Genomic DNA, 19338 nt, shown 5'->3' with positions numbered 1-19338 from the left:
TCTTGTAATTGATCCCAACTAAGATATAATTACCCCTTATTGGGGGCAGAACAGCCCTATTGGGTTTATTTCATGGTTAAATGATTCCCTTTTCTCTGTAATAATAAAACAGTACCTGTACTTGATCCCAACTAAGATATAATTACCCCTTATTGGGGCAGAACAGCCCTACTGGGTTTATTTCATGGTTAAATGATTCCTTTTTCTCTAATAATAAAATGGTACCTGTACTTGATCCCAACTAAGATATAATTACCCCTTATTGGGGGCAGAACCGCCCTATTGGGTTTATTTAATGGTTAAATGATTCCCTTTTCTCTGTAATAATAAACAGTACCTGTACTTGATCCCAACTAAGATATAATTACCCCTTATTGGATGCAAAACAATCCTACTGGGTTTAATGTTTAATTGATTTTTTAGTAGACTTAAGGTATGGAGATCCAAATTACGGAAAGACCCATTATCCGGAATACCCTTTGTCCCAAGCATTCTGGATAACCGGTCCTATACCTGTACTAAGGGTGACTGATGAAGAATCACCACAAAGTATAGTACCTTTTAGGGGTGCCTGCAGCTTAAATCTGACCCTGTTTATGTGACACTGAGCTTTTTGCATGTTACTCATATACAGTACTTTATGCAATAAAGCTCGGGGGGGATCGGTGTTTGAGACAATAAGAATAATGAACAGCACATGTATGTTTCTGGCCAAGCAGGGTTGGACTGGTGGGTGAAGGTGCCCCTGCCGGCCATGTCCCCTGCACCCCCTAACCCCCCTGCAAGGCCCTCCCCTGAGCACATATAAGTTTAAGGCATCAGGGAAGGAACAGTCGGCTGAGGGAGACCGGCAAGGGTCGGGTATGGGCCGCTGGGGCCCGCCAGGTTTTTTCCCGGTGGCCCAGTCCGACCCTGTGGCCAAGAGCCACTGCCATTCTCTATCATTGCAAGTAATTAAGAGTGATTGTGCTGCCTGCCATTTTTGTCCCTATCTAATATACATGATAATATAAATAGACTGGGATACATAGAATGTAGTTCAGACTTTTAACTGAAGATTAGTGTATTTTCATGGGGCAGGAGATATATTGTGGGTCTAGTTCAAATCCCACACTCTACTATCCCAGATATTCACTCACATCTGGGTTGGTGCAGCATTAGGGTATAAGCACAGGTGCGGGGTGTTATATACCAGTATATACCAGTATAGTCTAGGGAGGCCTAGCAGCCACTGCACTGAGCACTTCAGATTATTTTCCTCAATAGAAAAAAAGGCGGGAAAGTGAACAGGTGGGAGGGGCTTCATGTGTGAGGAGAGGAGCTGCTTGTGTCTGTTGTGAGCAAGGTTGGTGGTTTTTCCACCAAATTGGGCTACTAATTTAAAGCCCTGGTGGGTTTCCAAATTACAAACCCACCAAGGTACAGTTTTGGGCTATTTTTTGGAGCCTTGGCAAGTTTTTTACCCTAGTGTGCCTGTTCCACTGCATCCTGGGTAATGTAGTTGGTTTCTAACAATTAGCCTACAGCTAGGATTAATATAAAACTACAATATCCAGCATGCAATTGGGCAGCATAGACAGAGGCTCCATTTTGTGTTTCTGTTTGCTCTTTCAGGCTCAACCTGTCTGTTCTACCCCCTGCTCCCTGCTCTATAGGATATGTGATTGTACCATTATTTTCTACTGGGATGTGGGGGCAGTTCTGCAGTTGGTCCTTAAGCTATAACTCTCAGGGTATCTTGGGGCTGCTGATAGTTGTAGTACAACGCACCCATATGTATATCATGTCTGGGGTTAATGCAACATTCTGAATCTATTTCTGTAGTGATTTCCCAGCTGGACTGGGCACAGAGGGAATTATCAGCCATCCCAGTAACTGGGGAGGGGGCACAGGGCACGGGGAGTGATTATAGCAGCAGATACAGAAAGCACTGAGGTGAATAGAAAATCACAGAAATGGGCAGTTTTATAGTAATGTGAATGTGAGTTCAATAACCTGTAGTTAATAGATGACCAGGCCATTACAGGTATAGGGCCTGTTATCCAGAATGCTCGGGAACTGGGGTTTTCCAGATAAGGGATCTTTCTGTAGTTTGGATCTCCAGATCTTAAGTCTACTAAAAAATAGTTTAAACATGAAATAAACCCAATAGGATTGTTCTGCCCCCAATAAGGGGTAATTATATCTTAGTTGGGATCAAGTACAGGTACTGTTTTATTATTACAGAGAAAAGGGAATCATTTAACCATTAAATAAACCCAATAGGGCTGTTCTGCCCCCAATAAGGGGTAATTATATCTTAGTTGGGATCAAGTACAGGTACTGTTTTATTATTACAGAGAAAAGGGAATCATTTAACCATGAAATAAACCCAATAGGGCTGTTCTGCCCCCAATAAGGGGTAATTATATCTTAGTTGGGATCAAGTACAGGTACTGTTTTATTATTACAGAGAAAAGGGAATCATTTAACCATGAAATAAACCCAATAGGGCTGTTCTGCCCCCAATAAGGGGTAATTATATCTTAGTTGGGATCAAGTACAGGTACTGTTTTATTATTACAGAGAAAAGGGAATCATTTAACCATGAAATAAACCCAATAGGGCTGTTCTGCCCCCAATAAGGGGTAATTATATCTTAGTTGGGATCAAGTACAGGTACTGTTTTATTATTACAGAGAAAAGGGAATCATTTAACCATTAAATAAACCCAATAGGGCTGTTCTGCCCCAATAAGGGGTAATTATATCTTAGTTGGGATCAAGTACAGGTACTGTTTTATTATTACAGAGAAAAGGGAATCATTTAACCATGAAATAAACCCAATAGGGCTGTTCTGCCCCCAATAAGGGGTAATTATATCTTAGTTGGGATCAAGTACAGGTACTGTTTTATTATTACAGAGAAAAGGGAATCATTTAACCATGAAATAAACCCAATAGGGCTGTTCTGCCCCCAATAAGGGGTAATTATATCTTAGTTGGGATCAACTACAGGTACTGTTTTATTATTACAGAGAAAAGGGAATCATTTAACCATTAAATAAACCCAATAGGGCTGTTCTGCCCCAATAAGGGGTAATTATATCTTAGTTGGGATCAACTACAGGTACTGTTCAAATCAACCAAGGAATAAGAGTAATGTTCCCCCTTTGGAGTTCCATGACCTGTTGGTATCCTCATATTTTACAACATTATTATAATCCACAAGTTTCAGTGAGTCATGTGAGAGAAGTGATATCACTAAGCACCTTTCATAATGATATAATTTACAAGATGTTCTTGTGTATTACAAATACATTATTTCATTAATTCATTCAAACAACTAATGTAACTAAAGTGACATTCTGCTGCTACAGATGCGCCAATAAATTCCTAAAGCGTTACCCTAAGGGAACGTAAACTTAATAAATTGCACAAAAAAATGGATTGGTGCGGTGGGATTTCATCTGCCGTGTTCATTTATAAGGCTTGATTAGAACAAGCCTTATAAATGAACAATAACACAGAGAGTAAGGGCTAAGACACATGGAGCTACTTAGTAGCAGCTACTTGTCATGACAATTGCCTCTGCTAAAACACAGTTCCTGGGCTCATTGTGGGCTTCGCCGTCTGTCCTGCAGAGATTGATTATCGTACAGTGTAATGGATTATGCCCCCCTATTATTGATGGAAAAATGACAGAGCAGAAAATTCTTAAATTAAATATATCTGTTTTTTGCATTGAACAAAATCCCAAAACAAAATAAATGGGCAAAATACCCCTCTGACTGCAGTTGTACATGGAGTTACAGAAAGTAAACAGTTTATTTCTTAACCATAATATACCCCCCCTCTTTGTGCTTTAGCCCTCAGCCGTACCGAGCCAGCAGATTGCAATAACCAAGAACATGTCTTCCCAAAGAGACAGAGGATGGGAGAGACGAGCCGGAACCTTCTTCTGCCCTCCAAGGGCAAGTTTAACTGGAAGTGCCTGGTAATGCTTTATATTCTCAATTAAAGTCTTCAGTTAGATGGATATATTATTACACCTGTGTTCTACACAATTCCAAAGATCCAATAGGATTTACAGCATCCACCTGGGTGGCTAATAGTTTCAGCAGCGATTTGGTTACTAGGATCCAAATTACCCTAGCAACCAGGGTGTGAAAGACTGATATATGAATAGGAGAGGGGGCTGAATAGAAAAATAATTAATATAAAGGAACAATAACAATAAAACTGGAGCCTCACAGAGCAATAGTTTTTTGGCTGCCGGGGTCAGTGACCCCCATTTGAAGAAGAAGGCAAATAATTCAAAAACTATGAAAAACAAATATTGAAGACTAATTGAAAAGTTGCTTAGAATTGGCCTTTCTATAACATTCTAAAAGTTAACTTAAAGGGGAACCACCCCTGCTGTTGATTAGCAGAACAATTAGAAGGGAGCAAGATAGCAGCTCCCAGTAGGTATAAAACATAATTTTGCCCTCCCTGGTAAGGCCTCACCTTGAGTATGGGGGGCAGTTTTGGGCTCCAGTCCTTAAGAAAGATATTAATGAGTTGGAGAGACTGCAACTACACTGGTAAGGGGGATGGAAGGGTTAAACTATGAGGTTAGAATGTCAGGGTTGGGGTTGTTTTCTCTGGAAAAAAGGGGCTTGTTGAGGGGACATGATTACTCTGTACAAGTACATTAGGGGGGATTATAGACAGATGGGGGGTTTACTTGGAAGGGTTGAACTTGATGGACTGTGGTCTTTTTTCAACCCTATGTAACTATAACTCTAATATACGTTGCATATATCAGCTACAGCAATGTCGATGATGTTTGTATAAGTAAGTTGATGTTAAATTCTTTGTGTTTTATTCCTTATTCTGAGGTATATCCATTATGTCTCCCTGCTATTCTCTCTTCTCCACCCATCTCGTTAATCTCATGTTGCTTCAATCTGCAATTAAGGGGCTTTATAAGCCTGCTTCTGGCAACCTTTGTTGCTTGCTCATTAAGCCTTATTGCCTGATGTTGTCTGTGAGAGCCATTGTTCCTGTGATTCCCTTGCCTGGTTCCTGTTTCCCTTGCCTTTCTCTGCTGGATGATCTCCTGGTATTTGACCCCGGCCTGCTTACTGGACCACCCTCCATTTTCTGCCTGACCCTGGCCTGCTTACTGGACCACCCTCCATCTTCTGTCTGACCTTGGCCTGCTTACTGGACCACCCTCCATCTTCTGCCTGACCCCGGCCTGCTTACTGGACAACCCTCCATCTTCTGCCTAACCCCGGCCTGCTTACTGGACCACCCTCCATCTTCTGCCTGACCCCGGCCTGCTTACTGGACCACCCTCCATCTTCTGTCTGACCTTGGCCTGCTTACTGGACCACCCTCCATCTTCTGCCTGACTTTGGCCTGCTTACTGGACCACCCTCCATCTTCTGCCTGTCCTTGGCCTGCTTACTGGACCACCCTCCATCTTCTGCCTGACCCCGGTCTGCTTACAGGACCACCCTCCATCTTCTGCCTGACCCCGGCCTGCTTACTGGACCACCCTCCATTTTCTGCCTGACCCCGGCCTGCTTACTGGACCACCCTCCATTTTCTGCCTGACCCCGGCCTGCTTACTGGACCACCCTCCATTTTCTGCCTGACCCCGGCCTGCTTACTGGACCACCCTCCATTTTCTGCCTGACCTTGGCCTGTTTACTGGACCACCCTCCATTTTCTGCCTGACCCCGGCCTGCTTACTGGACCACCCTCCATTTTCTGCCTGACCTCGGCCTGTTTACCAGACGCTCCTTACTTGCTGCCAGTCCAGACCCTGTTTATTGAATTGTGATTGTTTGCTGGCTGCCTCTGATCACTGGCCCGGTGTAAGGACTTTGCATTTGTTATATCTTGGTCTATTATTTGCCTTCATCTACATCAGCGTGGCAACCCTATCCTCTTCCTGTGGGTATTTAACACTGGACTGTATCCGTAACAGTAGGCTTGATAAAGGGCTGAATTGAAGCCCAAAACGTTGCCTTTTTGGCACTTAAGTAAAGTCATCACTTTTCAAAATAACCGGAGAGCTGCTTCTATATCATTCTATCGTATTACTTTACCCAGAGTGCACCTGGGGCCACAAAGAGCTGGATTTCCATTTTGTACTAATTCTTTCAATGAGATGGATCATTATCTCCTCTGGCATTATTGGTGGCTTCTCCAGCTATAGCGATATCTTCAAGTTTATTACAGATCTCCGAGAGGTCCGAAGGTTGCAAACTGTCAGAGGATCCCATTGGCTCCGTTTGGGTTTCTAGAAAAGATATCATTAGGACTACGTCATTTTAGATATTCTCGGCATTCTATGAATCTTTCAAGAAAAAAAGCAAGGGGAAGTTAAACAGTGGCAGAAGGAGAAACAAAAGAAAAGTAGGACATCACAACTGCTCAGATGTTATGCTTCCCACCATATTTGATTTCATTTGGGTTTTACTTGCTCCATGTTATCCATCTTTCAGCTATCTAATGGAACCCAGCTTAGTAAGGGGATAGGACAGTTTGTTCCTAGGTCCCTTCCAGACCCTTGGTTCCTCTCTCACTGTCAGCCACAATGATCCTTAGTTTCTTTCTCACTGTCAGCCACAATGATCCTTAGTTTCTTTCTCACTGTCAGCCACAATGATCCTTGGTTCTTTTCTCTCACTGTCAGCCACAATGATCCCAAGTTCCTCTCTCACTGTTGGCCACAATGACCCCTGGTTCCTCTCTCACTGTCAGCCACAATGATCTCTAGTTCCTCTCTCACTGTCAGCCACAATGATCTCTAGTTCCTCTCTCACTGTCAGCCACAATGATCTCTAGTTCCTCTCTTACTGTCAGCCACAATGATCTCTAGTTCCTCTCTTACTGTCAGCCACAATGATCTCTAGTTCCTCTCTTACTGTCAGCCACAATGATCTCTAGTTCCTCTCTTACTGTCAGCCACAATGATCTCTAGTTCCTCTCTTACTGTCAGCCACAATGATCTCTAGTTCCTCTCTTACTGTCAGCCACAATGATCTCTAGTTCCTCTCTTACTGTCAGCCACAATGATCTCTAGTTCCTCTCTTACTGTCAGCCACAATGATCCTTGGTTCTTCTCTCACTGACAGCCTCAATGATTTCTTGTTTCTTACTTACTTAACCACAATAATCCATGTGACACTATTTATTGGGCTTGTGGGGGCAGGCCTGGACTGGCAATCTGTAGGTTCTGGCAAATGCCAGAGGGCTGCTGCAAAATGCCACAGACAGTCACTATTTATTGGGCTGGGGGGGGGGGCTGTTTGTGCCTCTGGGTACTGGGAATGCCAGGGGGGCTGTAAGGTGCCACAGACAGTCACTATTTATTGGGCTGGGGGGGCTGTTTGTGCCTCTGGGTACTGGGAATGCCGGGGGGGCTGTAAGGTGCCACAGACAGTCACTATTTATTGGGCTGGGGGGGGGCCTGTTTGTGCCTCTGGGTACTGGGAATGCCAGGGGGGCTGTAAGGTGCCACAGACAGTCACTATTTATTGGGCTGGGGGGGGCTGTTTGTGCCTCTGGGTACTGGGAATGCCAGGGGGGCTGTAAGGTGCCACAGACAGTCACTATTTATTGGGCTGGGGGGGCTGTTTGTGCCTCTGGGTACTGGGAATGCCAGGGGGGCTGTAAGGTGCCACAGACAGTCACTATTTATTGGGCTGGGGGGGCTGTTTGTGCCTCTGGGTACTGGGAATGCCAGGGGGGGCTGTAAGGTGCCACAGACAGTCACTATTTATTGGGCTGGGGGGGGCTGTTTGTGCCTCTGGGTACTGGGAATGCCAGGGGGGCTGTAAGGTGCCACAGACAGTCACTATTTATTGGGCTGCGGGGGGGCTGTTTGGGTCTCTGGGTACTGGGAATGCCAGGGGGGCTGTAAGGTGCCACAGACAGTCACTATTTATTGGGCTGGGGGGGCTGTTTGTGCCTCTGGGTACTGGGAATGCCAGGGGGGCTGTAAGGTGCCACAGACAGTCACTATTTATTGGGCTGCGGGGGGGCTGTTTGGGTCTCTGTACTGAAAATGCCAGGGCCTATTTTGTCCCCCAGTCCAGACCTGTGTGGGGGGCTGCTTGGACCCCTCATACTTAAAATATCCTGAAATGTGACCTGTTCAACCCAATAATAACGTTAGTGGCCTATATCTGTGAGTGAGGTGGGGAGACTTGCACTCACCGTCCGTGTTACCCATTGCGTCGTTGCCAAGACTTAGGCTTTGCTCGAGCTCACACAAGTAGCAGTTACAGGGTTTAATGTCTGTCCCCGCAGGGTTACAAACAGCCAGTTTTGTGTCTCTTTCTTTATCAATTCCTGGATGCAAAAAGAAAAAAAGTATATTATTTACCTCTGAAATGAAAGTGAGTAAAGCCCTGTAGGGCGTTCTTGCCAACTGGCCAAAAATATACAGTAGACAACTTCCTTCTGATTCCTTTTAGACATGACTGTTTTGAACATGCTAAAGGTTTATATGTAGGCTAATTTCCCCTTTAATATGCGCCTCCATATCACCAGGATTAAAAAGAACTGCAGTCTAGCACCGTCCATTTCACCCACTTCTTCACAGTCCCCTTAATATATCATACCGCCCAACATTTGAAAAATGAAAAGAGGGACAAAAAGTTTTGGCGCGCACAGCGTGGGAATTTTTTTGACAATGCCCACTTTGTGGCCACGCCCCAATTACCACCGCCCCCCCCTCTTTTTTTTTTGTTTTTTTAAATACCCTTTTTTATATAGTTGAAATGGTGGGATCAGAAAACAAAATAGCAACTCCTACATATAAAATACAAATATAGAGAGAAGGCAGTCGGTTTATAAGTGAGTTATAACTATGTACCAGTTTTGCCACCAGTGGCCCAATAGACAGTACCCCCCCATACATAGTGCCCCCATAGAGAGTACCCCCCATACACACTGCCCCATAGACAATACCCCCATACATAGTGCCCCCATAGAGTACCCCCCATACATAGTGCCCCCATAGAGAGTACCCCCCATACATAGTGCCCCCATACACAGTACCCCCCCATACACAGTACCCCCCATACATAGTGCCCCCATAGACAGTACACACCATAGAAAGTGCCCCCAATTGCCCCATAGACAGTAGCCCCCATACACAGTGCCCCCATAGAAAGTTCCCCCCATAAACAGTACCCCCCATACACAGTGCCCCCAATTGCCTCCATAGACAGTACCCCCCATACACAGTAACCCCATAGAAAGTACCCCCAATGCACATTAACCCCACAAACAGTACCCCCTATACACGGTGCCCCCATAGACAGTAGCCCCCATAGGCAGTGCCCCCAATTGCCTCCATAGACAGAAATCTATTACAGAAATGCGGGACATTCATTCAACTACCCGGGACAGCGGGATGCACTATAAAAACCAGGACAGTCCCGTGGAAAGCGGCACAGTTAGTGGGTATGATATATAATAATAGCAGGTTATAGTTACCCTTTCCACTGTCTTTGTCCTTCCTGCAATCCCTCCATTTCTGTTTTGGTAGGGAACCAGCGACATCTTGTGGCACATCTGTATAACTACAGTGTGTCTTTTCTTTCACAAAATTATCACTGGTTTCTTTCTTAGATTCTAGGGGAAAAAAAGATATTTCTACTATATATTGTAGCTCTATGAAAGGTTGCTCACACAGGGGAATCCTAATCCAAGAGATGTATTACCATTAACATCAGTTGGGGCTGAGTAATCTCTGTTGCCGCTCACGTTCATAATGTTACCGTGCCCGACCTGAACATTTTGAGTGTAAATTGTGTAATAATTGTTAATCTGGGCATGAGGCTTCCAAGGCTGTTCCATTGCTTTATTGCCTGTAATGAAAAAAGAACTTTAGAAATGAAGGGTATAAGTTTATAAAAACTTCTTTTTTTTGTGAAGTGAAACCTACAATATACAGTATGACAACCCTTAGCAAATCAAAGGTGATCAACTGACCCCCCTTTTGCACTTGCATTCCTAATACAGATAGAGCAACTGAGAGAAGTTTCCATTTGCAAGCAGGGGTATTTGACTCTAACAGTTCCCAATGTTGGATGTTTTCTGCCCCTAGTGCCCCCCAGGTAAAACACCACCTAAGGCAAGGTTTCATATTAACAATGGCTTCCTGTACGGCTATGACAAATGTATAACAACCATGATAAGAAAGACAGGGGGGTCCTGTACAATTTATATTGGGCAAGTTACTGGTTCTAACTCCTTGTGTGGGGGTGGGACAATCCAAAACTAAAGTAAATTAAATTCTCATTTTTTTCTTCTTGCAGTGTTACACATAGATGGAAACAGAAAACTCACCATTCTGTGAAAAAGTGGTTCCCGATGCATATTTATTTTCTGGCTCCCCATTATGGTTATCTACCATATCTGGAAGTAAAGGGAAAAATAGGGCTGGAATCAGGCCATCATTATACAGGTATATATATATATATATATATTGTAATTTCCTTATCATTTACAGTAGGGGGTACAGTATCCCTTATAATACATGAGTGATACTCAGAGTTCCCTGTATAACTCAGCCTGCAGCCTTGTGCCTTTATATGGGGGGCACAGAACCCCTCAGTGACTGCTAATATCCTTATCATTTACAGTAGGGGGTACATTATCCCTTATAATACATGAGTGATACTCAGAGTTCCCTGTATAACTCAGCCTGCAGCCTTGTGCCTTTATATGGGGGGCACAGAACCCCTCAGTGACTGCTAATATCCTTATCATTTACATCTACATTAAGGAATCTCTCAATACCTTCTATCCCTATACTGTATAGGGGGCCCACTGGGGAAAAGGGGGCAGAGTTGGTAAGTATGGATGTTAATACATCTGTACAAACCTGGTTTGACAGACCACAACTTGGTCGAGGAATCTCTTTGAAGCAAATTCATGTCCTTCAGTTGATACAAATCAGGATTCACTTCAGACGCTGAGCTTTTATTAATGCCCCGGGCGATGCTGATGGATTTCTGTGGGCTGTTGTTCTTTAGAAACAAGTAGATATCGTTCTCTGTAAAGAATGAAGCAGTTGAACTATAGGAATTGATAGAGATACAAAATACAAACTGATGGCAGATCTGGTTCAGTTCTTCCTATTCCTGAGATTTAAAGAATGAAAGAATTTTATTATTAATTAGACCCAGCTGCCCAGGGGGCACTTTGGGGAGAGCCAAGCAACTTCACAGGAGTAAAAATTAGGCAACAAGATAGAGATATACTCACGTTGCTTTGTTAGTCTGGCACCGTGCTCTGAATCTGACAGCCTTCTGTCTGTGGAACTCTGTCTGTCTGACGGCAGCAAATCCCCTACAGAATAAATACGGCTACTGTGTTTGTGCAGAGATATTTTATATTAATGCTTTATGTCCTAAAGTGATGCTGCAGCTACATTGACTTATGGAAATACCAAATGAACCTGAAGGCCAGTTAGGGGGGGGATTTGGGGTGAGGGTTTGTTTGTGCCCTGGGTACCCCTGGAACTATAGCAGGGTGACTGTTACCCCAATGTTTCTATATATCTGTAACCTTGTTATGGGCTAAGGGGGCCCAGCCTGAAGGCCAGTTAGGGGGGATTTGGGGTGAGTGCTTATTTGTGCCCTGGGTACCCCTGGAACTATAGCAGGGTGACTGTTACCCCAATGTTTCTATATATCTGTAACCTTGTTATGGGCTAAGGGGGCCCAGCCTGAAGGCCAGTTAGGGGGGGATTTGGGGTGAGTGCTTATTTGTGCCCTGGGTACCCCTGGAACTATAGCAGGGTGACTGTTACCCCAATGTTTCTATATATCTGTAACCTTGTTATGGGCTAAGGGGGCCAGCCTGAAGGCCAGTTAGGGGGGGATTTGGGGTGAGTGCTTATTTGTGCCCTGGGTACCCCTGGAACTATAGCAGGGTGACTGTTACCCCAATGTTTCTATATATCTGTAACCTTGTTATGGGCTAAGGGGGCCCAGCCTGAAGGCCAGTTAGGGGGGGATTTGGGGTGAGTGCTTATTTGTGCCCTGGGTACCCCTGGAACTATAGCGGGGTGACTGTTACCCCAATGTTTCTATATATCTGTAACCTTGTTATGGGCTAAGGGGGCCCAGCCTGAAGGCCAGTTAGGGGGGGATTTGGGGTGAGTGCTTATTGTGCCCTGGGTACCCCTGGAACTATAGCGGGGTGACTGTTAGCCCATAACAAGGTTACAGATATATAGAAACATTGGGGTAACAGTCACCCCGCTATAGTTCCAGGGGTACCCAGGGCACAATAAGCACTCACCCCAAATCCCCCCTAACTGGCCTTCAGGCTGGGCCCCCTTAGCCCATAACAAGGTTACAGATATATAGAAACATTGGGGTAAGGGGGCCCAGCCTGAAGGCCAGTTAGGGGGGGATTTGGGGTGAGTGCTTATTGTGCCCTGGGTACCCCTGGAACTATAGCGGGGTGACTGTTACCCCAATGTTTCTATATATCTGTAACCTTGTTATGGGCTAAGGGGGCCCAGCCTGAACGCTAGTGATGGGGCTTGAGCCTAAAGAGTGTGCTGGCCCTGTCAGACAAAATAATCTGTTCTGCCTGTATAATAAAGGATAGCCATACTGGCCAAACAAATCGTTTAATACCAATCTATACATCTGATTTCTGACCTGAGCTGATCTCCTCCTTTTTGACTGACCAGACTATCTTCTCATCGTGAGTGAGTAGGTTCTTCTTTTTCATGTCGTACAGTGCCGGGTTGATTTTACTTTTTTCCGTTTTCAACTCCTTTGCAATAGCGGCAGCTTTCTGTTGGCCATTATTCTGCAGAAAGTTGTAGATCTGAGTTTCTGTGGGGGAGAGGGAGCACAGATATAGTGCTAATAAAAATATACATCACGCGGGAAGGTTCACTCGTTTGGCAAGGTTACCCAGCAAGTGAATATTCATAATAAGGCACCCAAGGGCCTGTGCCTAATGTGGTATGTTTGAGGGGGTGGCCCTCGGGTGCCTATATTTTCTTTTTTTTTTTTTTTATTAAACTAAAAATGCCCCCAGCCTGTGCCACGAATATCCAGAGGAAAATCTAGCGACGGAGCTGGGGGTTAGGGGGTCACAGGCCTAGCGCAGCACCAGAACTAAATCCGCCCCTAATGACCAGCCATCATTTTACTTCACTTATTTAATACTTACGTAGCTCAGTCGTCGAGCCTGGTACTGGGGATTCTGGGCGTCTTTGCCCTACATGGGAGAAAAGAAACATTTAGGGGGTTGCACAGACAGGGAGCATTCTCTTTTTTTTTTTGCTGAAAACAAAGTATAAAAATGCATAAAGTAGTGTTTGATCAGTTACTTGAACTAGGACTTTAGCTGTTGTTTTGGGTCCTTCAGCTGATTCAACAGCTTATCCGCCGGTGTATAGGCACCCCCAACAGGCCTACCGACTGAAATCTGGCAGATCTCAATCAGGCAGGTTTGATTTTCCCATCAGATCGGAGACTGCGTTGGCTCATTGATGCAATCCTTGGTCAAATGGCCCATATACCTTGAAGGCTCATTAATGGAACAGTAAAGGTGGCCATACACGTTACAATTATGATTTTTCCCACGACCATTGGTTGCAGGAAAGATCTCTTACGTTCAGAGCTGAATCGTCCGATATGCAGGAAGAAACAATAGAATTCTACCCCATCTGACAATTCAGCATTATCCTCCTGCCTTTGAAGGCACCCAATCAAATTTTTCCACCTTGGCCGATTGATGAGACAACCGATATCCAGCCGATAACAGTTGCCTTGTCAACCCACCATATACACACCGAATATCATACCTTGTTTCATACAATAATAATCTATGGGCACTTGAGGCTTATGGCAGATGGGGAGATTTGTCACCTTCGGTTAAATCTGTGCTACTGTGGGGTCTTAAATCTCCCCGAACTGCTTTCTTACTGGCAATAAAGTAAATCACCAGTGGGGAAACACACGTGGCACTTTGCTTTCCAAAGGAAAGCAAAGGAAAGAAGCAAATTTTGAGCTTCTTTGAGATTTGGAGAGGCAAAAAGCCACCTCTGGTAACTATAAGAATTTCTGTTTTCTAAAATGGAAGCTCTCCTAGTGCAGACAGTGCACCAGGGCCGGAACTAGGGGTGGGAAGAGCCACCTGTCTAGGGTGCAACAACAGGGGGCGCCAGGCAGGAACCTCTCCAGCCCACCCCTAGACCGCACTCCCATTCCCCCGCTGTTTGCCTTTGAGTGGCATCTGCCCAGTGGCGATGCTGAGGGGTGAAGTGGCCGGCTGGGCTGCCTAGGGTGCCCGGTCGGCTTAGCCTGCCCCTGCTGTGCACTAGCAATGCGGCGCCCCCTGGAGCCACTCCAACACTGAAGAAGTACGCTTGTAGCGGGTAGGGAGCTGCATCGGGGCTGCTGCCGCTGCATTTCCCTGTAATAGCCAAACACCAAAATATTAAAGTGTTTTTAAATAATTAAAGTATAATTTACTGTAACCCTGCACTGGTAAAACTGGTCTGTTTGCTTCAGAAACCCCATTATAGTTTATGTAAACAAGCTGCTGTGCAGCCCCGGGGGCAAATAAAATAGGGATAAATGGCACAGAGTAAATAGTGGATAGCAGACAACATCATTACATTGTATTATATTAAAACGCAGGTTACAAAACATCCCATGTGCCCTTGCCCTGAAGGCTTGAGAAAGCAATTCTGTTAGGCTGATGCCACACAAGGTGTATGGCGTATATTTTCGGCAAGCGGAAAAACGCTTGCCAAAAATACCGCCATACGCCACCTACCTGTGCCTGCACCCGAATGCAGGCACATATAGCCGAAATATGCATAAAAATGGGAGACTTTGCATTCTCTTTTTATGCGGATATCGGCTACATGTGCCTATCTATTTGGTAAAGGCCGCCTTTAGGCCATAACAATTAGCTCTTAACAACAAGGTTAGGTTATTGAAACATTGGGGTAACAGTCACCCTGCTATAGTTCCAGGGGTACCCAGGGCACAAATAAGCACTCACCCTAAATCCCCCCCTAGCTGGCCTTCAGGCTGGGCCCCCTTAGCCCATAACAAGGTTACAGATATATAGAAACATTGGGGTAACAGTCACCCCGCTATAGTTCCAGGGGTACCCAGGGCACAAATAAGCACTCACCCCAAATCCCCCCCTAACTGGCCTTCAGGCTGGGCCCCCTTAGCCCATAACAAGGTTACAGATATATAGAAACATTGGGGTAACAGTCACCCCGCTATAGTTCCAGGGGTACCCAGGGCACAAATAAGCACTCACCCCAAATCCCCCCCTAACTGGCCTTCAGGCTGGGCCCCCTTAGCCCATAACAAGGTTACAGATATATAGAAACATTGGGGTAACAGTCACCCCGCTATAGTTCCAGGGGTACCCAGGGCATAAATAAGCACTCACCCCAAATCCCCCCTAACTGGCCTTCAGGCTGGGCCCCCTTAGCCCATAACAAGGTTACAGATATATAGAAACATTGGGGTAACAGTCACCCCGCTATAGTTCCAGGGGTACCCAGGGCACAAATAAGCACTCACCCCAAATCCCCCCCTAACTGGCCTTCAGGCTGGGCCCCCTTAGCCCATAACAAGGTTACAGATATATAGAAACATTGGGGTAACAGTCACCCTGCTATAGTTCCAGGGGTACCCAGGGCACAAATAAGCACTCACCCCAAATCCCCCCCTAACTGGCCTTCAGGCTGGGCCCCCTTAGCCCATAACAAGGTTACAGATATATAGAAACATTGGGGTAACAGTCACCCCGCTATAGTTCCAGGGGTACCCAGGGCACAAATAAGCACTCACCCCAAATCCCCCCCTAACTGGCCTTCAGGCTGGACCCCCTTAGCCCATAACAAGGTTACAGATATATAGAAACATTGGGGTAACAGTCACCCCGCTATAGTTCCAGGGGTACCCAGGGCACAAATAAGCACTCACCCCAAATCTCCCCCTAACTGTCCGTCCCAATACTTATTCATTAACAATGTTTGACGGCTTTTAAAGTTATTTGTAAATTGATTTGCTATTGAAATTAGTATCTATCTGTAGGACTGGTTCTGACTCCTAAAACAATGTAGCAGAAGCTAAGTACATAGAATGGCAGAGAATATTCTTTGGCTTGGGTCTCTCTATATACGGACAGTAGAAAGGCGAGGGGCTTACCTGGTGAGCAGCCTCTCTCGGCCATGACCTGCTGATCTGTTTAAATGGTTTGGTGTAATGAACAGGTTAATAAGAGACACTCCCGGCTGAACACGCTGTTTCTCGGGATGTGAGTGGAAGAACGAGAAGAGAGAACAGAAACTGATACTAAAACTGTTCCTAGAAATACCAGCAGGCAGGACTGGTTACGTAGGGAGTGGGACGTCCTTTGCCTTATGCAGTTATGTGGAGCAGCAGCAGCCAATAGCAAAAGGGCATGAGATTCCTAACTGCACTAGACTGATCAAAGCTAATTTTGATTGGTTGATACAGATTACTGCAATACATTATTATTATTATGCATCCCACAGCTCTCCAGTTTGTAATATCAAGCACTCTAGGGGCTATAAGGATCGCCACTGGTATTATTTAATCTGGCAATCAGTTTAAATTGTGGTTGCTAGGCTAACTAGCCTTAGCAACAAGATAGCAATTTACAATTTAGATGAAAAACAGATTCTCAAAAGACCATTGAATACATTTATAAACAGAATATTAGTTTAGACTGCAGGATACTAAAAGTTCCTTTTTAGTTTAACTTACCCTTTAATGCACATAAGTTGCCAACTCTGCCCCCTCCAAGATTAGCTGTTATTAGCTTATTATAATCATGTGTTATAAAGTGCCAACATATTCCACAGCATTGTACAATAAATGGATGTATACATACAGGTTTACATACAAAGCAGCCAATAACTACTTCCAATCATCCATCATTAAAGGGGTTGTTCACCTATGAGTTATAGTATGATGTAGAGAGTAATATTCCAAGACAATTTGCAATTGGTCTTTATTTTTTATTATTTGTAGTTTTGTAAGTTTGTTCAGCAGCTCCCCAGTTCGTAGTTATACCAGTAATCTGGTTGCTAGGATCCAAATTACCTTACCAACCAGGAAGGGGTTTGAATGAGAGACTGGTATATAAATAGGAGAGGGACTGAATAGGAAAAAAGTTATAAAAAGTAACAATAACAATAAAACTGGAGCCTCACAGAGCAATAGGGTTTGGCTGCCGGGGTCAGTGACCCCCATTTGAAAGCTGCAAAGAGTCAGAAGAAGAAGGCAAATAATCGGCTTTTCTGAAACAGTTTGCAACCAAAGTGTCACTGTGTTTGTTTCCAGCTCAAGAGAAATCTGGGATTGTGCAGGCAGGTCATGACTAACGTTCCCTCATAGTCACCAAACATCGACTGTCATTCGATTCATAGACACGTTATATGTCATCTCTCTGAGCCACAACGGGATTGGTCGACAGTCTGAACAAGAAAACACAGGTCAGTGTAAAATAAATCAGCCATAAAGCAGGGCGGGACTGCTGCTTACAATGGGGGGATCAGATAGGATCTGTGCCACTGTGACAGAATGCTCTGTTATACAGATAGCTAGAATCTCAGCCATAAAGCAGGGCAGGACTGCTGCTTACAATGGGGGGGATCAGATAGGATCTGTGCCACTGTGACAGAATGCTCTGTTATACAGATAGCTAGAATCTCAGCCATAAAGCAGGGCAGGACTGCTGCTTACAATGGGGGGATCAGATAGGATCTGTGCCACTGTGACAGAATGCTCTGTTATACAGATAGCTAGAATCTCAGCCATAAAGCAGGGCAGGACTGCTGCTTACAATGGGGGGATCAGATAGGATCTGTGCCACTGTGACAGAATGCTCTGTTATACAGATAGCTAGAATCTCAGCCATAAAGCAGGGCAGGACTGCTGCTTACAATGGGGGGATCAGATAGGATCTGTGCCACTGTGACAGAATGCTCTGTTATACAGATAGCTAGAATCTCAGCCATAAAGCAGGGCAGGACTGCTGCTTACAATGGGGGGATCAGATAGGATCTGTGCCACTGTGACAGAATGCTCTGTTATACAGATAGCTAGAATCTCAGCCATAAAGCAGGGCAGGACTGCTGCTTACAATGGGGGGATCAGATAGGATCTGTGCCACTGTGACAGAATGCTCTGTTATACAGATAGCTAGAATCTCAGCCATAAAGCAGGGCAGGACTGCTGCTTACAATGGGGGGATCAGATAGGATCTGTGCCACTGTGACAGAATGCTCTGTTATACAGATAGCTAGAATCTCAGCCATAAAGCAGGGCAGGACTGCTGCTTACAATGGGGGGATCAGATAGGATCTGTGCCACTGTGACAGAATGCTCTGTTATACAGATAGCTAGAATCTCAGCCATAAAGCAGGGCAGGACTGCTGCTTACAATGGGGGGGGGGGGATCAGATAGGATCTGTGCCACTGTGACAGAATGCTCTGTTATACAGATAGCTAGAATCTCAGCCATAAAGCAGGGCAGGACTGCTGCTTACAATGGGGGGGGGGGGGGATAGGATCTGTGCCACTGTGACAGAATGCTCTGTTATACAGATAGCTAGAATCTCAGCCATAAAGCAGGGCAGGACTGCTGCTTACAATGGGGGGATCAGATAGGATCTGTGCCACTGTGACAGAATGCTCTGTTATACAGATAGCTAGAATCTCAGCCATAAAGCAGGGCAGGACTGCTGCTTACAATGGGGGGATCAGATAGGATCTGTGCCACTGTGACAGAATGCTCTGTTATACAGATAGCTAGAATCTCAGCCATAAAGCAGGGCAGGACTGCTGCAGTCTGTCATTCTCCAGCTGTTGCTGTACTACAAGTCCCAGCATCCCCTCCCTAACAGCCTCTGTACACCTTGTCAGACTATTGTTATAATTATATGCTTTTTGTGCTTTTATTTTTCCTAAGGGGCCCTAAAATTGGCCCTGAATATGCTGGTAGCCGACTGCCTGTGGAGGTAGGAGTGACTGGCAGAGTGGGCCGACCAAGCTGACATGTTTATCCTTACGGTACTGGTAAATAAGAGCCGGGGGCGCTACTGCTGGGCCGGGCCGGTAATTACAGGAGTCAGTACCGTAGGCTGATTAGCCGCTATCCCAGGCTCTCCGTTGCTTTATACAGCAGCTGCTGGAGCTTTTTGTTCAGCAGCTCTGGAATTTCAGCAGTTATCTGGTTGCTAGGGTCCAAATTACTTTAGCGACCAGCCATTGGTTTGAATGAGAGACTGGTACATTTATAGGAGAGGGCC

At 45.2% G+C, this 19338-nt stretch overlaps 1 protein-coding gene across 1 annotated transcript; it reads right to left on the bottom strand.

Annotated features, from left to right (window-relative positions):
- Positions 1-5879: 5879 nt before the first annotated feature.
- On the bottom strand, positions 5880-16370 carry zbp1 (Z-DNA binding protein 1). The gene is made up of 10 exons (XM_031894267.1): positions 16208-16370; positions 13194-13241; positions 12671-12850; positions 11262-11345; positions 10879-11049; positions 10341-10409; positions 9713-9859; positions 9486-9623; positions 8199-8333; positions 5880-6276 (listed from the first exon to the last, which is right to left on the bottom strand). Exons 1-10 carry the CDS (start codon positions 16230-16232, stop codon positions 6137-6139), a joined length of 1137 nt encoding a protein of 378 aa, XP_031750127.1. The 5' UTR covers positions 16233-16370; the 3' UTR covers positions 5880-6136.
- Positions 16371-19338: the final 2968 nt, after the last annotated feature.

The sequence above is a fragment of the Xenopus tropicalis genome, chromosome 10 (assembly GCF_000004195.4).
Source record: "Xenopus tropicalis strain Nigerian chromosome 10, UCB_Xtro_10.0, whole genome shotgun sequence".
Taxonomy (NCBI): Eukaryota; Metazoa; Chordata; class Amphibia; order Anura; family Pipidae; genus Xenopus; species Xenopus tropicalis.
This window is presented reverse-complemented; position numbering and strand designations above follow the sequence as displayed.

Coding starts and splice junctions, on each gene's coding strand:
- zbp1 (XM_031894267.1), bottom strand. CDS start 16,232: ATGGCCGAGAGAGGCTGCTCACCAG. Junction 13,242..16,207: donor CGAGAGAGGCTGCTCACCAG/GTAAGCCCCTCG, acceptor TCTCCCATGTAG/GGCAAAGACGCCCAGAATCC. Junction 6,277..8,198: donor CGCAATGGGTAACACGGACG/GTGAGTGCAAGT, acceptor TATCTTTTCTAG/AAACCCAAACGGAGCCAATG.